Source organism: Polypterus senegalus, chromosome 3 (assembly GCF_016835505.1).
Source record: "Polypterus senegalus isolate Bchr_013 chromosome 3, ASM1683550v1, whole genome shotgun sequence".
NCBI classification, from domain to species: Eukaryota; Metazoa; Chordata; class Cladistia; order Polypteriformes; family Polypteridae; genus Polypterus; species Polypterus senegalus.
The window spans coordinates 23,233,059-23,257,356 of NC_053156.1; the positions used below are offsets into that span (position 1 = coordinate 23,233,059).

Sequence of the window (24,298 nt, forward strand, 5' to 3'; positions counted from 1 at the left end):
GTGCTCCACCGTATTAACCTGGCGAATTCCCATTGGCAAGCTTTTCCAGATTTTAGGTGCATAACAGCAGAAGGCCACCTCACCACTTCTTTTAAGTTTAGCTCTTGGAATTCTGAGCAGACACTCATTTGAGGATCTAAGGTTACGATTTGGAATGTAAGGTGTCAGACATTCCGATATACAAGATGGAGCGAGATTATTGAAGGCTTTGTAATCAATAAGCAGAATTTTAAAGTCAATTCTGAATGACAAAGGTAACCAGTGTAGCGACATCAAAACTGGAGACATAGTCGGATTAGCCACATCAATGCATTAAGTTTTTTGTGCAGGCCTTTAATGTTCAGCAAAATATGAGTGTTTTCTCAAACTGTCTTGCCATTCTCACTATTTAGACTAAAAAAGTAAAAGACAAAGCTCAGCTTTGTATGGATGTGTCGCAAATGCATTGTAGTTCAACTTAATGTGAACTGACACATGGGAAATGGAGAATGTCGGATTGTAATAGTCAGCAGCTAGAAAGGGCAAATTCTGAGGGAGGCAATGCCCATTAATAAGCAATTAAAATGGTTAATGGTATTTTCCCATGCTTTAAACTAAAATGCTTTGTAGTTTTGGTTCTGTTATGAAAAGGAGTTTGTTTCTTTTTTCATCATCTTCTTCCCCAGTGAGCTCATTGGGCATAGATGAAAGCGCTAAAGTGCTTGAAAAAAATATTTCTTTGCATGGGAAAAATGTAAATGCTCAGATCAAGTTGCTTGGTAGTATATTTAAAAGCAGCATCTAAAAGATGAGGCATATTAATTAAATGGGAATCAATCTGCTATGCTATCCTGAACATTTCATGACTTACTGAGCTGTCAAGCGTTTATTTTGGCCTGCAATTTTTACCTCTCGACTGCCCAGAAAAACTGGACTCAATTTAGTCACTGTAGGACTACTGGGGGGAGTCGCACTTTTTTAAAAAATGGAAAAGGGAGAGAAGAACTTTGTGATCCCATACTGTAGACACCAGAGGTAGCAGTTTTATTGACTTTCTTGATTTTCTGGATAGATTAAGGTGATTGATCACAACACAAGTGTTTAATAGGGAAGGTGCTTGTTTGTTAGTATTTTGTGTGGTTTTAACAGATTTTAATTCATTGTGTTTGAGATACATTTAAAAAAAGTGGAATTTTACAGTTGGTTTCAGTACATCTGTTCTCCAGAATATACTTTTTATAGTCTGGTGACCTGACTTTTTCACTGGCAAGATGTGGTCACACTACTACACTGTACACATGCACATAACATTTATTTATGCTCAATTTGTTTTAACATCATATTTAACATTTACCCTTTTTAATCACTTCTGAAGATTTCCTATAGAAAAGGGATGGCACCTCAACATAAACTCTAAAATCCATTTCAACAATCACTTTCTGTAGGAAAACATAATTACAGTTTAAGTAATGTTTTTTACATTTGCCTGCATGTAGCATATTACATTTCTGTACAATGATTTGAATTTTCATAGTATTTGTCTAGTTTTGAACATTGTCCTGGTTCTTCTGAATTTTTTTTTCCGGTTCCTGTATATTTGCTAATCCTCCCATTTTGGTGTCATGCTAATTTTACTATTTTGCTAACTACCGCATATTAGAACCAATGTCACTGTTATAAATTACAAAAAGCAAAGGCCTAATGACAGTGCCCTGAGAGACTCCCATGATGACCCCATTATTCCATTATCTGTGCTCTTCGTCCATTTAATTTAGATTAAAATCCATTTTGTAAGTAACCTCTTATAGCTATTAATGCAATGTAGTTTGTTTTATAAACAATGTCTTTATTTTTGCATTACTGGGCCCGGGCCTAATGCACATGTAAATTTAAAATCTGTGAAATGTTGATATCTGAGTGTATGTTAATATAGGCTTATTATTTCCAAGAAAAAGTTGTTACTTTATGGGCAGTGTTGCTTGGAATTCTTGTGTCACTGTACTGTATAGTTGGTTGACAAAAAACAGTTACTATTACAGTTCACTGTTTGTACTTTTTCCACCCTAACTCCATTCTCTGTAGTTTTCTATTGGAATTACTGTGATTTGCTCATGATTGTTGAGTCAGAAGCGATTATTGTTACTAGAGCTGGAGTCGATCAAAATGTACAGACTCTAGCTAAATGTATATTGAAATATAATGTGTTAAAATTACCAGTTTCGCATATAGTGAGAAGTCAAGAAAAAGTACACCTTTTATTGGCTAACTAAAAAGATTACAATATGGAAGCTTTTGAGGCAACTCCGGCTCTTCCTTCAGGCAAGATGTAAACCAAGAGTTCCCAAAGTGGTCGATATTGACCCCCTAGGGCCGATTTGAACTTTCTAGGGCTCGATAGTTTCAAAAAAAATATTTGGGGATCGACGACAGCAAACATAGACCTCCTTACTACTGGTATTTGTTGGTTACGTTGAAAATATCTATGATTCCAATAGGTACCTAATTAAGAAGTAAAATAATTCAAAAAAACACTTTTTTGATAAAAACATATTACATACCAAACTTGCGAACGAAAAGGTAAAATGTGTCATTTAAAAGTGTCATACATAAGAATGCATGAAAATACATGTAGCACAAAAATGTCTGTGCATTGTCTCATCGAACATATCAAAGCAAGTGCGGACATGAAAAACCGTTGCAGGGCCGCACTTACTCGCGGTGGGACGTGATGACGGATATTCGATATTAGCAGAATCTATCAGTCTTGTACAGTCATGCTTTCATAAAACACTATAAATTGGTTCATTTCATATGACATGTACTTATTTGTGATTATAACTTTGAATATAAATATTTGAGGAGCAGTACAACGAAAAAGAAAATCGGAGGACACAGTTTATTCGAGTTTGAACAAAAATCTTCTGTTTCAAGTAAGTACATACTTTGTTTTTTTTTTTCACAGGGGCTGTCAAAATTGTTTGTTAATAAAAGTTTTTATTTCTTCAGATAATATGACTGAACCAAAAAAGAAATGCAGACAGTACAGCTTGGACTATTTGTACTTATTTTGAATTTACATATTTATTTCATAAATGTAAAAAACTCTTTACATAGTCCATACTCTTTACTGCCATAGTCCGTAGTCCTTTTATATTTTTCAATCATTAATTACAAGTGATTAAAATGAAAAGTTTGATATCTAGTGAAATATTTAATATCGAGTACTGTACAAATGTATTAATTTGAGTAAGTAAAGTAAGTGACTAGGGGGTTGACGGTTTTAAAAGTTTTTGGTAAAGGGGTCTGCGGCTGAAAAAAGTTTGGGAACTCTTGATGTAAACCAATAAGTGTCATTTTGCTTGACTTCTCACTACATTCATAATGGCTAACACGGTACAGCACCCTAGTACTACAATTTCGATACTAATTCAAATAAACTATTTTTTCCTATTAGTCTTTTGATATACAGTACATTTAACCTCTTTCTTTAATTTTGTAAGTTATATGTTTAATGTTGGTCAATGTTTGTAACTTCTTTAATAAATGTAAAAAACAAACAAAAAACTGTAGCCTGATGATTTAGGTTGGCAGTGATAAAATGCTTTGTTTTCTTGTATGCTGTGTGCTTTGAGTGAACATAGTAAACGCACTATTTTTAAAGTTTGGGGCCATTTTTGAACCCAGAACGTAACTTTAGAAATACCAGTGCCTTCCAACACAAGTGAGCAGAATAACAAGTTTCAGTGGTGCTTATGCAATTAAAAAGGTTTCTCTAATAACCATTTGGCATTATCAAATGACAAAGAATAAGGGACTTTATCATTAGGACACTGCAATGAAGGAATGGCTGCTGAAGATGGGGCTTAGCAGCCTTACGTGAACAATACATTAACAATTGGCCATATTAAGCAATAATAGTCATTATACACACTAGAAATGCCTGATAAAGGTATTAATATCTGTCAAAAACTGAACATTTCTGGGTGACCTCAAACTTTTGACTGATAACAAATATTGGCTTAAATTGCAAAAATGAGGCGGTAGTGCCATAAATAGTGGAGTTTGAGTCGAAGGTTTTGTGTACTGAATCTACAGCCCTGAATTTGCTTCCTATATCCCAAAGAGCTGAATGTTACATTAGTGGACACTGAAAATTGTTCTTGTGTATTAGTGTTTTGGAATTGTGTATGCCCTAGGGTGGACTAGCACACTCTGTAGTTTTCTACTTTGTAGATGAAGCTACCGAGTTAGGTTTTAGATGCTGACAACCTTCAGAACTGGAGTAGATGAATGATGATTGAGGATTAAAAATCATTCACCACTCTTTCTCATAGTGTGGAACTACAACAGCAGAATTCATAGGATGTTCCATCCAAGGTTTCCTTGTCTCTGTTTCTGTGGCTGATGAACATATCAGTGTTTCAATAATATAACAGGAACTGAACAGCATTAATTCATTTTTTAAAAACAAGTTTTTCTGCTAGTGTAGACACAAGCAGATTTAAGAGGCATGTTCAAAAATTTTCTGCATTTTTAGATTTTCGTTGGAAACGATGAAGGCTGGAAGTAGCAGTAATTGGACATTAAAAAGTTGTTGCGACGCTGGGAAAATTGCATTGCAAAGGATGGTGACTGTGTAGAAAAGTGATGTCATTTGTTTTTGAAGTTCTTAATAAATAGAATTTAATTAAAATGCAGAAACTTTTTGAACTTCCCTCGTAATATAGTATGTGGTAGATTGACACCACAGGCACAGATTACTAAATCAATGGCAAAATTAACTTTTCCAAAATTTTAAAAAGATCACTTACGATCATTGATCAGAGAAACAATGAAAATTGAGCCCAGTTAATATAATAACTTTTAACAAATAATTAATAGAAATAAAAACAAAAAGGAATTTTCAGTTACAGTAGGGTAACTGAAAAAAGACTAAATAAGAATTCAAATAAGACCCTTACAGCTGAAGAACTATACAGTGCCTGAACTCATTCCTACTTTTTTGAAGAGTACCAACAGCCTTTCTGTTGTACATCATAATAGACTGACACCCATTTCTGTTTCATTTGAAATGCCAATTTACAACTTCAAATTATCATGCAGAAAAGGTTTTTGTGGCTAAAGATTACCAGCTTAGAAATAAATTCTGAAATTGCTGAGGTGTGTTGCATGACTACCTTAATTTTATCCGGCACGAAGCACTTTAGAATTGTAGCTGCAATGACGCACTTAAACTTAATAAGACAGCTAAGTGCAGCTACATATTCAAAACACATTCTTTTCATTTTTGCAGGTTTGCAGGAAACACTGGAACACTGCATTCTAATTGGTAGTATGGTACCGTAGAATAATAGTGTCTGGGACACTGGTCAAGCAGGTATTTGTTTGAGTTAAACAACAGGTTTTATTGCCTAGAATAGCAAGGCAGTGAGATTATTGGATGTTACTTATGTCAGTGAATGTTACAATATTGCTTGATGAATGGCGAGGGACAAAAAGTTGCTTGTTTGGATTTGTGTGTTGTGAGAGGCTGTCTGGAGGAAGCTCTTGGCATAAATGTTCTGAATGGGTTGGAGCTTCTTTTAGCAATGTCTTGGACCCTTTTAACAGCCTGTTACATGACCCTCAGTGATGTTCGATCTCTTCAGAGCAAAAAGCTACTCATTCTTTCCATAGCTTCTCTATTTATGTTAAGAGGTACCTAATGCCTTCTGAAATCCACAGGCAACTCCAAGGTTATGCTGATCATGAAGAAAAGATTAAACTTCAATTGAATGACATAACTTCTGCTTTGTCTAAATAAGAGTCACAACCAACGTGATGTTGGCAAGCATGATAACAGTGTTTGCGTTGTACTTCTCAACACAAATGGGTGTGCTTTGCGAAAACAGTAATAGTCTGAAAACGCAGCTCCTGGAGTGGCCAAGTGTTCAAAGTGAAACTGTGCATTGACTGCCCAACGTCTGTCAATCAAGAAGTCTTTTGCTTTGTTTGTTCTAATGTGGGAAGTTGGGATTCCTGAGTTCCTAGTTGGGTTTTTCACTTTGAACACCCCCTTAAGTCGGATGTCCAACTCTGAGCTGGTCTGTCAAGCCAGAGTTTGTCTGGTTTCAGATCACGATGTCAATTCAAAATGGGGACGTAAACATTGAAATTTAGTGAAAACTGTAGTAATTACTGCTGATTAGCACTTCTATTTGTGTCTCGTCAGTAATAATAATAATAATTACATTCGTATAGAGCCTTTTCACTACTTAATGTACTTAGAGTGCAACACTTCAGCCGCCACAAATGTGTTGCACTCACTCACCTGGATGATGTGACGGCAGCCATTATTGCACCAGTACCCTCACCACACATTACCTATTAGGTGGTGAAGGGTGAGTAAAAGAGAGAGACAGTCATAGACAGGGAATGATTAGGGGGCCCACAATGGACTTGGCCGTCGTGGAAAATTTAGCCAGGACATCTGGACAAACCCTACTCTTTTTGAAAGATGCCCAGTAATCTTTAATGACCACAGAGCAGAGTTAGGACCTCAGTTTTATGTCTCATCTGACGGGCAACCCCATATTTACACCACGTTGTCCCCATCACTGCACTGGAGCACTGGGATCCACACACAGATCATAGGGTAAGCATCCCCTGGTGGCCTTGCCAACTTCTCTTTCTACAGCAACCCATGCTTTTCCTGAATGGTCTCCCATCCGAGTACTGGCGAGGTCTGACCATGCTTAGCTTCAGGAAGATGACCTGTCCTGAAGTGTAGGTGGTATGCAGTCATACAGGCTGTACTACCCTGCTTCTTTCTGTAAACGTTGCTATAGTCCTTGGGTATGCAAAACAACTGCTATATTTTCCAATGGAGCAAGCACAAGAACATTTTTCCTAGACACGTCTATATTGGTTTACTAAATGTTTTACCTGAACACAATCACTTCAGGTGTGACGTCATTCCAACGTCTTATATCTGAGGTAAATGGAATACAGCATTAGATTAAGGTACTCGGGGGTGACGTTCAGTACAAGCATTCTGAGTTACAATAGTAGCTTTAAGAAGGGTGCTTTGAGCTAATGTTAGTAAAAATGCATTCTCCGATAAGTGTCAAGGTGGACTAGTGTGGCAAGGATGGCTGTGACCTCCGATACTGTATGTTTGCACCAAAGACAAGCTGACAATATTCCAGTGTATGTGCTATGCTGGATTTGATATGTGGCCTGACCAGACTTTCACAACACTTCATACTGAATGAGCTCACTGCCAGAGGTCAGTAGACTTTCAACCAAGTGATTGTGGATTTCTTTCAGTGATAAACAATGGTGGTCATCTTAAAGTATTTTTGAAATGTGCACTGAGTCATTTAAACTTAGCCAGGAGCAAACTTTCTTAACACACATTCGTGCTTGGAAGAATGATCTATATAGGCATATTATCTTATGATGGATGTTTCTGGCTCTATAAAAATGACACATTTGGGAGAAACTGAATCTCTGCAACTGACAGAGTAACCTTCTACCCTACTGCCAAGTATAGTGATAATGAAAGAAAGTATCTGGACTCAGCTATATTTATTAATAAATTTGAAGGATTATTTTTGAAGCATGCTATTTGTATTTGCTATGTTTTCATTTGTTTTGAGTTGTAATGTGTCAATGTTTTGTTTCCAAATAAAAGAAATTAGAAAGAATAGTTCAATTATGGGTAAATAAGCATGTTACATTTAATACAGCGAAACAAAAATAATGTGTTTTAGTAAATGCTTTCATCTTCTAATGTATTTTAAATTACAGGGTTGCTTGGGAGCCAGTGTATATCCCAGTACTAAACTGGAACCCTCCATGGAAGGGGTACCAGTTCATCTTCAGGTCTGCTCCACACTTCGTCTCCCCATGCCAAATTTAAAGTTTTGAGTCTATAAAGTTTTTGGAGTCTTTAACACTTGTATGGCTATGTTTACAAACTCATCTTTTGAGATTACATTGCTGCTGAGTGCCAGCTTTTCTTTGATACTCGCTGGAACAAATAGAGCAATTGTACTTTGTGAAAATTAGAAGCATTCTTCTTGTTGAGCTGTCTTACAGGAAAGTCTAAGGTACACAAACTTCCATAGTATTGAAACGTGCAGCAAAAATGCATTGTGATCTGTGCATTATGTCCAAGTCAATTCGAACATAAACTGTGGTAATGTTGTAATAATATTGCATGCATAATTTCATTCCTGGAAAGCTAGTTGCTGTTGGAGAGAACAGAGGACCGAGAGATGCTTTCCCTTGAAACTGTCATTTATTGTTAGAAACAAAATACAATTTTACAAAGAGTTCAAGTACAGAAACTTATTTCGTCTGTTTGTTTCCACAGAGAACATGGATCCAGCAAATATTCACAGACTAATTGAGCAGCTGCTGAGACAGACAGAGGTTCTCAGTGAAGGCCTTGAACCACGTAAGTGTGTTTATGGGGGTGGTTGCATGTGCACTACCAATATAAAATGGTCTACACCAATAGTATTTAATGTTCAGTTTTAGACTTTTAACTTACAAGCCAATAGTAACAATTTAAGGTTCTAGTACAGGGGTCCTCAATCACGGTCCTGGAGAGCCGCAGTGGCTGCAGGTTTTTGCTCCAGCCCAGTTGCTTAATAAAAAGCACTTATTGCTAAAGTAACACTTCTGCTTCACTTTAGTGATTTTGAGCCCTTATTGCTTAGTTTTGTCTTAAACAGCTATTTTAATTGCTCCTTATTATCAATAACATGCAAATGACAAGAGAGAGCAGCATTTCTCCATTTAGCTTATTTACATTTACACCTGTGTGTATTTATCTGCACTATTGGGTTTAATTAAATACTTGGAAGAAAAATGAAGAGAAAAAAGTGAAGGACTGAGAATTACTCGTCCATTTTAGCCTTCAAATCATTTGCATGATAGAAAGGGAAAGAAAATCTAGGATATGAGAATGACCTGACATAGCAGAGTTAATTTAATTTCATAGCTTGTTAGTGCTTTATTGGCAAGAATTGCTTTCTAATTAAGCAACCAGGTCAGAACAAAAACCTGCAGCCACTGCGGCTCTCCAGGACTGGGATTGAGGACCCCTGTTCTAGTACATGCAATCTGAAACTTTCACAGTATATTGATACACTCTCACAAAAATGAATCTCGTTCCCATTGCAGGTAAAGGTCCTATTTTCATAGCTAAGAGCTCTGTCATGTTACATGACTTTTCCATTGAGATCTCTTCCACAACACCCACCCCGAACCCAGTCTCAAGACTTGCATAAATTTAATAAATTGGACAAGTTGCAGTATGCAACCGTGATCACTAGTCTCATAGTCTTACATAGCCAGCAACTTATGCCAACCAGTCTTGGCCTCATCCTGACAAGATCATCTGATTTGTCTTGAGTCATAGGGACTTACTAGTGTCTGTGTGAATGTTAAAAACTAAAGAGCACTTATCTGCAAATATAGTGCCTATAATGAAGCTACAAGAAACAAAAAGCACAGCTTTTTTAGACCTTACAGACGGAAAAGAGGCTCATCATTCTGATATCTAGCATTGAGTTTAGAACCATGACAGAATGGGGTTTAGGGGACCTTACCTGCAAAACATTTGTATGGCAGTGTCTTTGTCAAAGCAGCATGTTATTGGATGTCGGAAAGACGTCTGAGTTTAGAAATTTGAAACTGTCCTGGAAAGCTGTCAAAGAATCATCTAATTTGTCATCCCCTTTAATTTTCTAGTTGTGTAAAATGAAATCCTCAGAGAATGAGATCAGCAGATGCAGTCAAGTTTGATACCCTATTCAGACTAGAAGTAATGTAATGTCCCATTAGCTTAATCAGAAATTACACATTTGGAGTAGCTTGCTGTCACTTTAAACTTATTGGGGCTCATTTGGATTGGAAATGTTTAGGTTCATTTCAGGGAGCATAGAGGGATTTGTACTTTCTCTGTATATTTAATTATCATCACAGATAAAAGTAAAACAGAAAGCAATGTCACCTAAAAATATTTTGTAAAAGTAATTGTTTCTTTTGCATTACAGAATTGATAAAGTACATTTTCTTAACATTTTTAAACTGTACTCTCAGATTCAGCACCTTGCATTTTTTTCCTCATACTTATGATTTACTTGCTGACAAACCTCTTTGAAAAAGATCACAATAGGAAACGTGGAAAAATGAAAAAAAAAAATCCACAGGTTGACTAAGTTATTAAATGCAACTTATTTTCTTTTATTTTGGAAGTATTTTTTTTTAATTATTCAGTATATCAGTTGAGGCCTTGGAAACTGCAAACAGCTGTGATTTATACAGTATATAAATACTGTAAACTTGTGTCCTTGGGGCACCAATTGCAGGATATTTATTAATACTTACTATAATTGTACAGATTCTAAATTGTTAATCATGCTGGATATGCTTGCAGTGTTTGAAAATGAAAGTGCTCTAAACACTCATTAATATGGAGGCATCTAGTCATTGCGGTAATTGGTGCCTTTCTGAAAGTTGAGGGTATTTGTAAAAGCTGTGTTTGAGACATGTTGGCATGTCAGCATTCTTAAAGATCCATTTGTCATTTTCAATAAGTCAGAGATATGTTAGAGCACCTCTTCCAAGTGAGAATGAAGGCCTTGTTCAAGAAACGTAGCCTGGCAAAATTCAGGGCCGGTTTTCTGGTCTGAAACTGACAAGGCCATTTTCAAAGTAAGATTTCAGAAGATTCCAGTTACAGGTTTGTTAATTAGTGTTGCATTCCAATTCGGTTTATCTTGCTACAGTTTGTAAAATCCCAGTTCCTGATCATTGGATGACTGCACTATTGGACAGCAGCCATGTTTTCTTTTGTCTGAAATTCTTCTCTAGTAGTAGGATTTGAAATTAACTAGGCCAGAATAGTTTGCATGGAGCCATAGCATTATTAGATAGATAGATACTTTATTAATCCCAATGGGAAATTCACATAATCCAGCAGCAGTATACTGATACAAAGAAACAATATTAAATTAAATAATAATAAAAATGAAAAGAATTAAAATAAAATTAATGTTCGCATTTACTCCCCCGGGTGGGATTGAAGAGTCGCATAGTGTGGGGGAGGAACGATCTCCTCAGTCTGTCAGTGGAGCAGGACAATGACAAAAGTCTGTCACTGAAGCTACTCCTCTGCCTGGAGATGACACTGTTAAGTGGATGCAGTGGATTATTCATGATTGACAGGAGTTTGCTTAGTGCCCGTCGCTCTGCCACAGATGTTAAACTGTCCAACTTTAATCCTACATTGGAGCCTGCCTTCAATGGGGAAAAGAAAACATCCAGTCTAGAAAGTGCCCTGGCTTCTGGAACCTTTGAAAGTATGTTGGGGACCACCAGAAACTGTTACAAGCCTCTCAGTAGTTTTGTGGCTATGGCATTGTTAGGGTGGCTTTAGTCTTTGAAGTGAACCTTTGGTGGTGTTTATATGAAATTCTCTGGCAGTGGTTGAAGAGTTGTATAAAACGGGAAGAAGCAACAGCAGCTTTGTGGCACGAAGGAACAATGACCACACTGAAGGAAAGAGGAGTACAATTTTGAAGGATTATTACAGCCATTTGTCATTGGAGATAAAACTTGGAAACCCAAGGGGACAGCAAGCTAGATTCGTTCTCATTGTCAGAAGCACCTCTTTATTTTTTAGGTCATTTTATAAAGGGGGTTACAGATATTTCTTTTGGAGTTTCATATTTGTACTTCATTTATTACATTTGTAACCATTCCTTATCGTTTTCAGTATACTTTTAGCTGTTGCACAATACTTTTGTTCAGTGTCTGCATTTTAAATCTATCCCCAAAAACTTAGTTTATTCACTATTTGGCATCAAAGTAAAATGTCAAAAGATGTGCAGATTGGTCGTCATTAAAAGACAGTAGGTTATATAAAATACTTTGAAGCCCTGTTAAGCTGTGTTAGCCTAATTATTTTCTTTGACTTCATTTGACAGAGATAGAAAGACTACAATAAAAGCTAAACATTTTGCTAACTTTTTTGACTGTTTTTTTTGTGTAACAGAATTCTTGCAGCTGGCACGCAGCTTTGAGAACTGTCGTCAGAAGTGGCTGAAGTCTGAACAGGAGCTGGCGTGCTGCAATGAGCTGCTCACTAAAACTGAGGCTGAACGCAGTGCTCTGGACGTAAAGTTAAAACATGCCCGCAATCAAGTTGATGTGGAGATCAAGAGGCGCCAACGGGCAGAGGCCGAATGTGAGAAACTGGTAAGACAAAGTGACAGTTGCAGACTAAAAGTAGGGATGGGGCTTCTTGCGAGATTATTTGCTTATTATTTTGGAGTTTTGATAATATCTCTAAATAATGGTAACGTAGTCTTTGATAGCATTAAAGACCTTAATGGCCTTGAAATGCTTTTTTTTTATCATAGAGGTTCTTTAAATCAGAAGTGTCATTGCTAGTTCACTTGGTCATCATTTTGTATTATTACTTTGATTTAGTTTGTATGCAGCATAGTATTATTTTATAAATGTTTTGAAATTAATTTTTATTTTTGGCCCAACAGGAATTAGCTGTTAGCTGCACTTAGTAAGTGTGCCCTTCAATGTTCTGCAGCTCCCATCGCTATGATCTGGATAAATTGGTTAGAAAATAGGGGAATGTTTACACCACAAAATACAGGATAATAAAGACTGTCAGTCTCTACTATTTTGTTTATACTACTTCATATTCTCTTTAAGGACCGTCAAATTCAGCTGATCCGTGAATTGTTGATCGCAGAAAACACTTCTAGTATTCAGTTAAATGACGAGCAACGGTCAGCCTTGGCATTTCTGAATGCCAGGTCTCAAACTGCTGGCCAAAACAGTAGACGGTAAGTGTAACTGCATGTAGATTCTATCTCTGGTAGAAAGCACAAAAAGTTTCAATTTCTCACTCTCTGCTTTTTTGTAGATTGTCTACCATTGATGAGTCCACATCATTATTATCAGATATCAGCTATGACAAGACTGAGGACTCCTTGGTAAATATTTTTTTTTCTTCATACCTTCTCCTCATTTTTGTATAACTAAAGAGGAATTCCATTCATTTTGATTTTCCTTCAACAGGACTGGGATTCGTCCATTGTTAAAACTGTCCGCCTCAAGAAGCGGGAAAAAAGAGTAAGTAATACTCTATTTGAGGCTTGTAGTACGTTACTACCGCTACTCTGCATTGAAACAAGCTTTATTGTCATTTCAGCGCTCCTCTAGGCATCACACTGATGGACCTCCAGGAGCTGCCAAACGGTCTCGCTCAGGAGGAAGGGCTTCTGATAAAGTGAGAACATATTCTTGTTTGGATGGTTAAATATATTATAACTTAAGCTTTTAGATACATTGAAGACATGTTTCCAAACGATTTAAGACACCTTTTTCATTTTTGCTTTCTTTTTAACCACTTTACAAAGATGAATGAGTCAATTGTGGCAACAACCACTGTGACAGTGCCCGCTGATGGCAGTTCTATTGAGGCCATCTCCACTATTGAGACTGTCCCATACTGGACACGCAGCCGTAGAAAGACAGGTAAGTGTTTTTCATTTTAGGTCTTTATCTGTAATTCTGCTATCATTGCTTGCCTTTATTATGCATAGCAGACATATGCTAAAATTCACTTTGGGGCTTTTTGTGTTAAATACAGAAGCCTAGACTAATTTTGATTTTTAAGTGTGCAGAGCATACAGTTGAAGATCTTAATGACGGTAGTACATTCCTTACAGAGAGCTGTTAAAAGTTTAAGTTTAGGCGTTCTTTTAACCATTTCTTATGAGGTAGACTTTCAGAGACAGAGGATAACACTCCTGTGCTGCTTGGCCTTAATGGTTAACAGCAAGAGGAATTAACTATAATATGTTAAATATCTACGGCAAATACAGATGAGTGGTCAATATGAAATTGATAGATAGTTTTATTGATCTATCTACAACATTGTGCTTTTTTTTTTTTTTCCTGTTTCTAATCGTGCTCGTTTCGCCAAAGGGGACAAACTCTCCCCCACCCACGACCTTCCTGATCTTCTAATTGCCCTTGTTTCGCCAAGGGGGACAAAGCCTGCTGTCTTAAATTGCTATCTGTGGGTTTGCGAGTGAAATGGAAGAGACTAAACTAAGTTGCGAGACAGTAAAGGTTAAACTGTGCTCTAGTGCATGCGTTCTTTATGCTTCAGATCACCAAAGTGACAGCAGTCATTTTTGTGCCTGTACAATCACCACACATTAGCTGTTCAGTAGTGAAGAGAGAGAGAGACACACACAGACAGACCATTAGAGAGAGGGTGTGATTAAAGGGCCAGAATGATTAAGCTGTGGAGGGCTATTTAACCAGGATGTTGGGATATACCCTACTCTTTCCAAAGGAAATCCAGAGATATTTTACGACCACAGAGAGTCAGGACTTCGGATTTTACATCTTGTGTGAAGAACAGCGCCATTTTTACTGTACTGGGTAATTGGGATCCATATTCAGACCATAAAGTAGGCACCCCCATGCTGGCCTCGCCAACACCTCTTACAGCAGAAACCCAAACTTTTCCTGGTTGGTCTCCTATCGAAGTACTAGCCAAGCCTGAAGAAGCTTAGCTTCAGGTGGTGTGACTGCTGGTGAAAGGCAGAGTTGTAAAGGTTTTCCCCTTGTCCCATGGTTAGGCCTAGTTGTTTGGGATTAAAATGTTTCAGATTATATGGAAAAGTGTGTTCATCATAATTTAGGTTAAGTAATGGGAGTCATTGTATTTAGAAGCCAAACATTTTCCCCCTAATCACCATACTTGTAATGTGATTTTTGAATGAAATTCAAAAAGTGTTCTTTAAACTGGCTCAAGTGCTTACTGTATCTGTTTAGCTTCAAATATTAATGACTGAGTCCTTATCTGAGACTTTTGGGAAGCCGGGTAATAAAATGTAAAATGTTAACCCCAAAAAATTTTGTTCAGTAATCATTTTAGTATGGAAATGTGAAATTTAGGAACAAAAATAGTTTTTATTCTTCTTTTGAAAGAGATCAAATGACAATTTTTACTGACCCTCCAGTACTACAACCTTCTACTCCCAGTACTATGTGGGGATGATATACTCGATCAACCATATCCAAACAGCTCAGTCCTGTTCCTCCACCTCAGACAGTAGCTTTTTCGTCAGATGATCTTTAACTCTGTCATCCACCTCCACTTTGGCCTCCTTCACTTTATCTTCCCATTCCTCCTTTGCCCATGCATTGTCTCTCCTCATTACATGTCCATACCATTTCAACCTACTTTGTTATACCTCTGATTTGTCTAATTTCTTCTGTCCTTTTTTGTAGCTAGCTTCTTCCAATTATTCCATTTACACCTGACTCTGTGGGTTATCTCTGCATCTAATTTTATATCTTAGGCCACCACCGATCCTACTTATTTAAAATGTATCCACTCTTTTCAATAGTTCTCCCTGCAGGCTAATTTCTGAACCCTGATCATCATTAGGCCTCGGTCTGTCTTCCTATTTATCCTCAGTCCTCTATCTTCCAAAGCCCTTCTCCATTCTTCTAACTTCCACTCTACCTTCTCTTTTCTGGAACCATACAACACAATGCCATCAGCAAAAAAAAGCACGCCCCTGTGGGTTTGGTCTTTTATCCCATGACGTAACACATCTAGGACTTCAAGAAGATCTCTTGTGCAGATCTATTGTAACTGGAATCTTTTCTGTTACCCCAACACTGCTTTTAGCCCAAGTCCTCAGTCCCACATACATATTCTGGACAATCCTCACATACATCTCTGGTACTCCTTGCTCTCCCATGCACCTCCATATCTCTTGAAGTGACACTCTAATGCCTTTTCATCTACTATCCTGAATATCATTCTTCTCCTTATAGATGGGTACAATCACACTGTTCCTTCATTCCTCTGGTATTGTTTCCTGTTCATAGATCTTCTCCATTAGATCCCACAACACATCTACTCCCTCCTCTTCTAAATTCTTCCACAATTCTTCTCATATTTTATTTGGTCCAGTTGCCTTTCTTCTTTGTATTCTTTTCAATACCTCCTTTACATTCTCTTCCTTATTGTTGTTACTAATCCTTCATTTGAAACACTATCCCCAAATGATATCCTTGGATTTTTTTCATTCAACAGCTTTTCAAAGTATCTTCCATCTATTCTTGATTCTATTATGCTCACTGAAGACCACACTTTGCTAGTCTTTCATCTGCTTTTTCTGACTAAAATCCTTCAAAACCTTGTTCATAGACTTGGGTAGTCCAAAAACATAAATTTGCTCTCCCTCTTTTGTCTACAATTTTTCATACGCCACCTCCAAAACTGGTGCCTTGGCTCTTGCCACTGCCCTCTTTGCCTGATTGTACATTTCTCAGTCTTCTTCCTTCCCTGAATGGTACCATGTCGTCTTTGCCACCATCTTAGCCATTATCATGTCTTGTACCTCTCTGTTCCACCACCACAACTCTTTGTCCCCAGATGGGCTCCTTCCTGTTGCTTTACCCAAAACCTCTTCACTTGAGTGAAGTAAATACAACTTTGCTATTTTCCCACCTTTCCACCACACTCTAAGATTACTACACTCCTTTTAAAAACTTTCTCCTTAAACCTGTTCTTACTGACCCTCTAGTACCATGTTCTTGTATTCTATACTAAAGCAATAATATTTTTTTTCTCATTGTGTTCTCTTAGCAAATCTTCAAAACTGGAATGACTCTGTTTTGCCTGAAAACATCACTGTTAGCAGGGGGTTGCAGAAGAAGTCAGATGTGGATCGTCTCAATCAAACAAATACTGTCCAGAGTAATGGAGGCATGAGGCTTCATGAGTTTGTGTCCAAAACGGTAATAAACTACTTTAACAACCTTAAAGAGGTGCCATACCAGATACTAAAGAACATTCTATATGAAATGCACTTCTAAAAGGTGCTTAAATAGGTCCATGTGTTCTTATGCCAACCTGTAAAGAAAAAAGTAATAAGTTGGTCAATTAAGTCTTTTTGAATACTTAAATTAAAATCCTGTTCAGCCATTAAAATAACCCACTTTTAACCAAGGACAGCATATAATTTGAGAATATTGAACATAGTAGATTTCTCAGCAAATGAAATTCTTCCATTATATTCACTGATAAACAATCCTTTCTATAGGTTATCAAGCCAGAATCCTGTGTGCCCTGTGGGAAGCGAATCAAATTTGGGAAAGTGGCACTCAAGTGTCGTGACTGCAGAGTAGTGACTCATCCAGAATGTAGAGATCGCTGCCCTCTGCCCTGCATTCCTGTGCTGACTGGTACTCCTGTTAAACCTGGAGAGGTGTGTGTTACCAGATATTCTTCTGTGAATCGGTTGTGTTCTTATAAATTATATTTGCCGAAATGTCTTTAATTGACTTTAGTTCCTTCCATATTTCTAAACTCAGAGCATTCAGATTTACTAAAAGGACTCAATTATGATGATTTAAATTTATGTGCTAATCCTCTTACAGCATTACTCTCTAGAGTATTACATTCCCTACTTTGTGTATTAACAATTTTTGCAGTTAGAAAAGGGTTAACAAACAAATTCTTCAAATTTGTAACTCTGCTAGGACTTTGACTTTAATTGATCATCTCTGCTCCTTTGGTGTCTGGAATGACACATTTTGCCAGTAAGAACTAAGGTTTTAGTTGTAGCTTTTAAAGATTGGGTTAAAGAAACAGAACATCCTTTTTGATATTGTTTTTATTCAAATTTTTTCAAACTAAACAATTAGAGATGGTGGCCCTGTGGCATATTTGTTACAGATATAGTGTCTTAAGTCTGAATCGTATGCCCAGACATTGTGTGAATTTTGCACCAGCTTTCTGTATTGACTATTGTTTCCTGATTAGGACCGATTGAGTTTGAGTGTTATTGGGTCTGTGTGAATGAGAGCTGCATTGAACTGAGCAAGTGTTGAAAATGCTACAATTACATTATAAATCTGTGGTTTTGAGATTAACCAGTTGCTGTAAATAAAATCATCTACTGCATATGTGTAAATAGGTTAATACTTGAGGAAAATTTGAAATCATCTTCTAAATTGCTTTAGAGAATTTATTAGAAAAGTTGGGAATTAAGGCAAAAACCTGTAATTATTATAAAGGTGAGTATAATCAGATCAGCCCACACACTTGCCCTTCTTCAAAATTAAGAATGTTGAAATCCAAGAAATTTGGTTAATGTTTAGTCTAAAGAGTCAGAAATGTGTAAATATTTACGTAAATTACTGAAATTCAGCTGCTGTAATTTGACCTTAAAGTTTACATTTAATGTTCAATGCAATCTCCCACTGTTCTCCTTCATGTAATTAGCAAATTGATTGAGTCACAAAACCTTTATTTTACTCTTACTATGTCCTTTACCTAAAGTGCTTTAATAATCAGGTGTTATGCTGCAGACAAAAGCTCTTAACTGTCCATTTTGTTTTTCGTGGCTGTCACGCTGATAAAAACACTGACATGCTAATTGTAAACCTAATTTGGTTTAAACTTAATTCAAACACATTGATACCCACACAAAGTTGTGATAGAACTGTTGCACAGGGAATGCTCTGTGATTTAAGCTGTACGACACAAGCAGGACATGCAGAAAAAACTTAACGGTTTGACCTTGAGTGTCAATGCAACTCCAAGATGTGTGAATGTTATACAGACGTTGGACATGTGTGCGGAGTTGTTTTTTAATCCCGTTCCCACTGTTGCTCTGACTGCTCCCATCTGCTGCACAGTTTTCTAATGAGATCTGTCCAATTGCCCAAATAAACAAATAGTAAAAGCATTTTAAAATCTGATATCAGATTTTATTTTTTTTAATGTTCAGGAAAATGCCAGTAGCTTAAACTTTACAATGGACTTGTCTGTTGTAAGCTGCTTAATTAACAGCAAGGTGGCTAACTGGCTGCTTTAAACTGCTTATTGGAAAAATTGGAATGTGTGTGACAGTTTGGAGCTGTTGCACATGCTCCCTATTGTCCTTGGTGATGGTGTTGTGAAAGGGATTGCAGCAGAAATCCAAAAAACAAAGTTAACTAATTACTTTTACTTGCTCAAAAGTAATGTCTGTTCTTTTCTTATCAAAACAGCTTAAGAATCAGCTTATGTTTAATTGCGGCATGGCTCAATCGGTTAATTAGCTGTTTTCTTTATTTTCTGTTTTTTTTTTTTTTTCTTTTCACTTCAAAAAGTACTTACCACTGATCATTAATTGGTGTTGCAAACTTAATAATATGCAATTGAACAACAGTGTTGGCCTTTTCAAAAATGCAAGGCTGAGCACTGTTTAATATGTAGTAAGTTTATCTTGTATGTATTCTTACCACTGCACATCCCTAGTCCACATTTCTAACTACGTTAATTTCACCAAGGGATCCATTCTTCTGATGCCACTCCTTTCATGAAGAAGGGGGCGATTCCCCATTCCCAAAGTCAGCGTTCTTCAAATGCTGTCTGTGGGTAAAACTGGATCCCAAGGCCTTAATTTCACTGTCTTGCTGGATTAGTCCAAAGTAGTTGAGGAAATAAAGTAGCAGTTGCTGCCTATGATGACATGCCACCTTTATCAATGCTTTTATTTAAAGTTTGTGAGCTCTCATGAAATCATCTAGAGTGGCGCACTTCTTGATCTGCACAAGGTTGTGCATTGTTTCTGACAATATACATTAAATACTTTCTGGATCAGTTGTGCGGAATTTACTGCAGTCACAGCTACAGCACCAAGCAAACACTAGCTGAAAGTATCTTCATTGTCCTTGCTGAACTTTGCTCCTTTCACTTAATTTCTGCAAACAACCTTCATTTGCATAAACTGGGACACCCCATTTATCTCAGTGTGATCCCAGTCATCTCCATGATGAAACAGGGATATGATATGTTAGAATGGCCCACTCGCTAGAGCACTGACAATGACAAGTATCAACAAATAAAACAATGCCTGTCGGCTGATTTTCTTTTTGAGGGCAGTTAGGTTTTCTATTTTGTTTTATTTGTTTGTTTTTTTTTTTTTCTCTTCAACTAAATATCGATATATCGAAATGTCCTTTCTTTAAGGATGCCTAATACCTTAATAAGCGGTGCAGGTTTTCATTTTAGCCCTTTTCTTAATGAGTGACCAGTTTTTGCTGCTAATTAACTTCTTTTGAATTCATTTTAATTGAATTGGTTTTTAAGAAATGTTTCCCTGACTTTCATCATTCCTCTGAGTTTCTTAATTTCTTTCCTTAAATGGCACCATAACAGAAGGGAAATGTGAAGTGAGTGAGCCAACAGAATACCAATTGAGTCCGGGCCTCAAACTCCAACCAATTTCATTCCAACCAGTTGCTTAATGAGGCACAGAGTCTTGTTAATTAAATTCGTTTTTAAATTTCATGGCTTGTTGCTGCTTTCATTGTGCAATAGAAAAGAGAAAATCCACAATTTCAGAAATGTCTGCTAAGAGAAGATCAGCATTCCTGAGATCTTTACCTTTATTTTCAGATGATCACCGTTTTCTGGTCCTGTTTTGGTTCATTTTGTGTCTCATTATTGTTTGGCTGCTAATTAAGGAAAAAAAAAACAATTGAGGGGTCTGAGTCTTCAAGAGCAAATCAAATAAAATGATTTCAAAAGAAGTTAATTAGCAGCAAAACAGGTCACTCATTAAGAAAAGGGTTCGGATGAAAACCTGCAGTCACTGAGGCCCTCCAGGACTGTATTTGGGCACCCCTGCCCTAAATGTACCATCCTGCTAAATTTCAGCTTTTTAACTAAATGGAAAATAGTGTTTTTGTTGTTGAGTAACTCAGTCCTTCAGTCAACTTTGCATCATGTTATAGACAATGATGCAAAGTTTAGATTAACCCCTGCAAAGTTATGATTTGCAATGTAGGCATGTACTTTTGACACAAACACATTTTCATTTACTGAAAGCACTTTTCTCTTGGAGTGATAAACGTAACTTTTGTTTACTTAAGGTTGAAATGGAAACTGTCCCCTGCAGTGAATGAGACTGTGTTCATGAATGCACATTTATCAACGACTTATCACAGTGTTCTTTATACAGCAAAATCTACACTGTGGTGCTCTCACAGTTAAAAAAAGAAAAAAACAATGTCTGGTTATACAGTACATTCTAGTAAATTGCATCCAGTACCATTATTCTCATGTGGATGTATATTGCAGCCTTGTCAATGGAGTATTAAGCAAGCTGCACAAACCCATTACCACATATAAAATCACAAGGATAAATTAAAAGAAGTTTAACATTTAACTTTTTTTTTTTTTGCTTCCCTTCATATGAAGTATAATTTGGTTTGGCTAGCAAGTATTAAATTGCCTCAGTTAGCTCAGGTACTTGCATATGAAAGTAAAACCAGTGCAGACCTGCTCCAGATGTCTGGCTTTCCTGTCTTTTTAATTGTGTTATACATCCTGGTTTTGATGGTCCTTTGCACATCTGCGTTTTCCATTTGCTCAATATGTTTTGAATTGATGATACTCAGAAAGAACATTTAAAATAATGGTGCTATGATTGGGTTTTTAAAATATAATCAAGAATTTGTATAATGCTTTTGTTAATATTCAAAGCAGTAACATTTTCCTGGAGATTTATTGCGTATTATACTCAGTTTTTCTTTGCACATTTTTCAGAGCTAACTGCCAGATCTTGCTCGCATGTGAGTAAAAAGGTCCTGCACCTATTACTTTTACAAGGAGTGCACATTTTTATTAGCCAGCACTGTCATTTTCCCAAATTCTGTATAGGAGGAGGATGTGTATTATGATTTATAGTACTATAAATTAATATTTTATTGTAACATTTTATAACTATATCTATAAAACTACATTTACAAACTTGACATGTACTAAACCATAGTTTTAAGCCTTTTGAAGTCAATGTTGAACATTTTTTTCAAATACTCCAAAACCTTATTTATTAGGATGCCTTTCTCCTTTTCCTACATAAGCACATCAAGCAGGAAGGGATGGCCTCTGATTCACTTGTGGATTCTGCAGGGTTCTGTTTGTTTTTAATTTCTTTAGACACATTTAACTTTTTACAGCTGGAATAAAGTTAAAAGGAATTTGTACATTGGCTTTGGATACACATTATTAAAGTAGATAAGACCTGTTTACACAACAGATTACACCAGTTTCTAGTTTACACACACGTACACTTATCTCCCATTATATCAAATGCTAAGAAGTATGGAAGATGGAGCTACACTTAGATATCTATCACTCAAAGGTGCATCATTTGTGATTATTTAAAAAATAGTAATGCACATAAAATAGGTATATAATTAATAGAAAAGTAAAGTTGTTATACAGTATGTAGAATCGTTTAAGTCTCTAGGATGAGTCTGGTTATAAGGTCAGGTAGCCAGGGAGTACGAGGGGAATAGGACTCTAGATAAGCTGGAGGAAAAAAAAATAACACTCGCCAAATGACCACCCAGTTCCCAATGGACATTCTACCAAACATATATAAATGTTCTTATGTTGTACCTTAGTGTTTTTAGGCTTTTTCTTAAAGGATCCAAAGCAGTAGGTGTCATTCAAACATCAAAGGCGGCTGCACAGTGCTTTGATGAGGTGGTGGCAAAAAACTGTGTGAGGATGTTTTTAATAACATTAAAAAAATACAATACTGTAGTGCTTTTCTAACCTACTCAAAGCTCTTTATGTAGAGAGTGGGGAACAACTTACTGCCACCAATGTATAGCATTGGAATCCACCTGGATTCTTTCGCCATTATTTTCACCACATATTAGCTGTTATGTACTGAAGGGGTAAGAGAGCCACTAAGGGACTGGGGATGATTGGGGGCCAGTGTGATCAGGTTGTGGTGGGCAGTTTAGCCAGGATGTCAGGAATTCCCCTGCTCTTATCAAGATACCAAGCGATCTTTTTATGACCACAGAGTCGTAGAAGAGATGATGAGACTTTTTGTTTTACATCTCATCTGAAGGGCAGCACCATTTTTGTTGATGCCAAACAAGCAGAACCTGAGCTGATTTTTTTTTTTTTTTTTTTTTTTTTTAAACCTAGCAGCTGAGAGATAATGTTGTTTTGGAAAAAGTTAATAAAAACCACCACTTTCTTTATGGTAGCAGGTTGGCTGACATTTATTTTTTTTTTCAAAAAAAATTAAAATGTTACTGACTCATCACAAAATAAGGATTATTTTGCCGTGAGAATCAAAACCCGCACTTTCTTATTAAGCAAAACACTCTAAACCTTGTTTTTTCTCTCTCTGTTTTTCCCAGAATACACTGAACATCTTTTCAGCTTTACAAGAATTTTAGACTAAAGGCCTGTTACCTGAAATTTTTAGTTGAAACGTTTAAAGTGAAGGGAAACCATTCACCAAACTTGTGAAACAAAAGTGGCTTAATATAGTTAAAACACATGCAAAGCCATAGCACTTTAATAAATTTAATGAAAAGATACTGATATTTTGGGATGAGTAGCGATTTAAGTGTGGATTCATGTTACTCTGTAAAAGAAAATGAAGGCACACAAGCAACACGAAATGCAGTCCCAGGCTTTTGGATGATAGTGAAAATCGTAAGAGCACATGTGCTTCGACTTTAGACTCTGTGTTTTAAAAAACTCTCAATCTTGTATGTAAAAGTTAATGTATGTATGCATGTTCCAGCATCACTTCCGAATGGCTGGAGTGATTTTCATGAAACTTGGTACGCATGTTTCTCATTGGTCGACTAAAAATACTGTAGGGTGACATCAACCCTAACCCACCCCACCCTACCCAGTGATCTTGCGATATTGTATGCATGTTATCATCCAGTTGACACTCTGAACGACCACCAGAGGGCAAACTGGAGGTGACTGCCAGCATTCTTTGTTTGAGCACCACCACACGCCCCTGTTGCTTTTGAAATGAAATACAGTTGGCTGGCTCTGAGCGCCAATTGGATGATAACATACATACAAGACAAGCACATTAATGAGTCTTCATTGTTTGTTAATTTTTAAGTTTTTTTTTTTTTTAACATATATAAAAAAGCACTTTATTTTCCTCCCAGGCAATGCCGGATATTTCATTTCAGTTAGTTCTATGTTAAAAGAAGTGAAAAGGAGATTAACATTCTGCTCTGTGCACCACCACATGCAGATAAAGTAGCCCGGCTACAAGCCAAGCCATCAGTGGTTATAATTGTTAAAGCAGCAAGAGCTCACTGACCTTGACAGCTGTGTCTTGAATACTAGAACGTTCCGAACACTTTTAGTGTGCCTATACTACACAATCTGTGTGTCAGCCTCAAGCTTTTTCAAAATTTTGCTTGG

General features: G+C 36.8%; 1 protein-coding gene across 1 annotated transcript in view; it reads left to right on the forward strand.

The window, feature by feature from the left end:
* The window catches only part of racgap1 (Rac GTPase activating protein 1), a 73,141-nt gene that overhangs the window by 17,278 nt on the left and 31,565 nt on the right, over positions 1–24,298 (forward strand). Inside the window, exons 2-10 of the mRNA XM_039746784.1 lie at positions 8,339–8,422; positions 12,032–12,234; positions 12,709–12,842; positions 12,923–12,992; positions 13,078–13,131; positions 13,211–13,288; positions 13,419–13,536; positions 16,682–16,833; positions 17,139–17,303. Of these exons, the coding sequence (XP_039602718.1) occupies positions 8,344–8,422; positions 12,032–12,234; positions 12,709–12,842; positions 12,923–12,992; positions 13,078–13,131; positions 13,211–13,288; positions 13,419–13,536; positions 16,682–16,833; positions 17,139–17,303 (1,053 nt within the window). The 5' untranslated portion in view covers positions 8,339–8,343. The remainder of the gene's footprint in view (positions 1–8,338; positions 8,423–12,031; positions 12,235–12,708; positions 12,843–12,922; positions 12,993–13,077; positions 13,132–13,210; positions 13,289–13,418; positions 13,537–16,681; positions 16,834–17,138; positions 17,304–24,298) is intronic.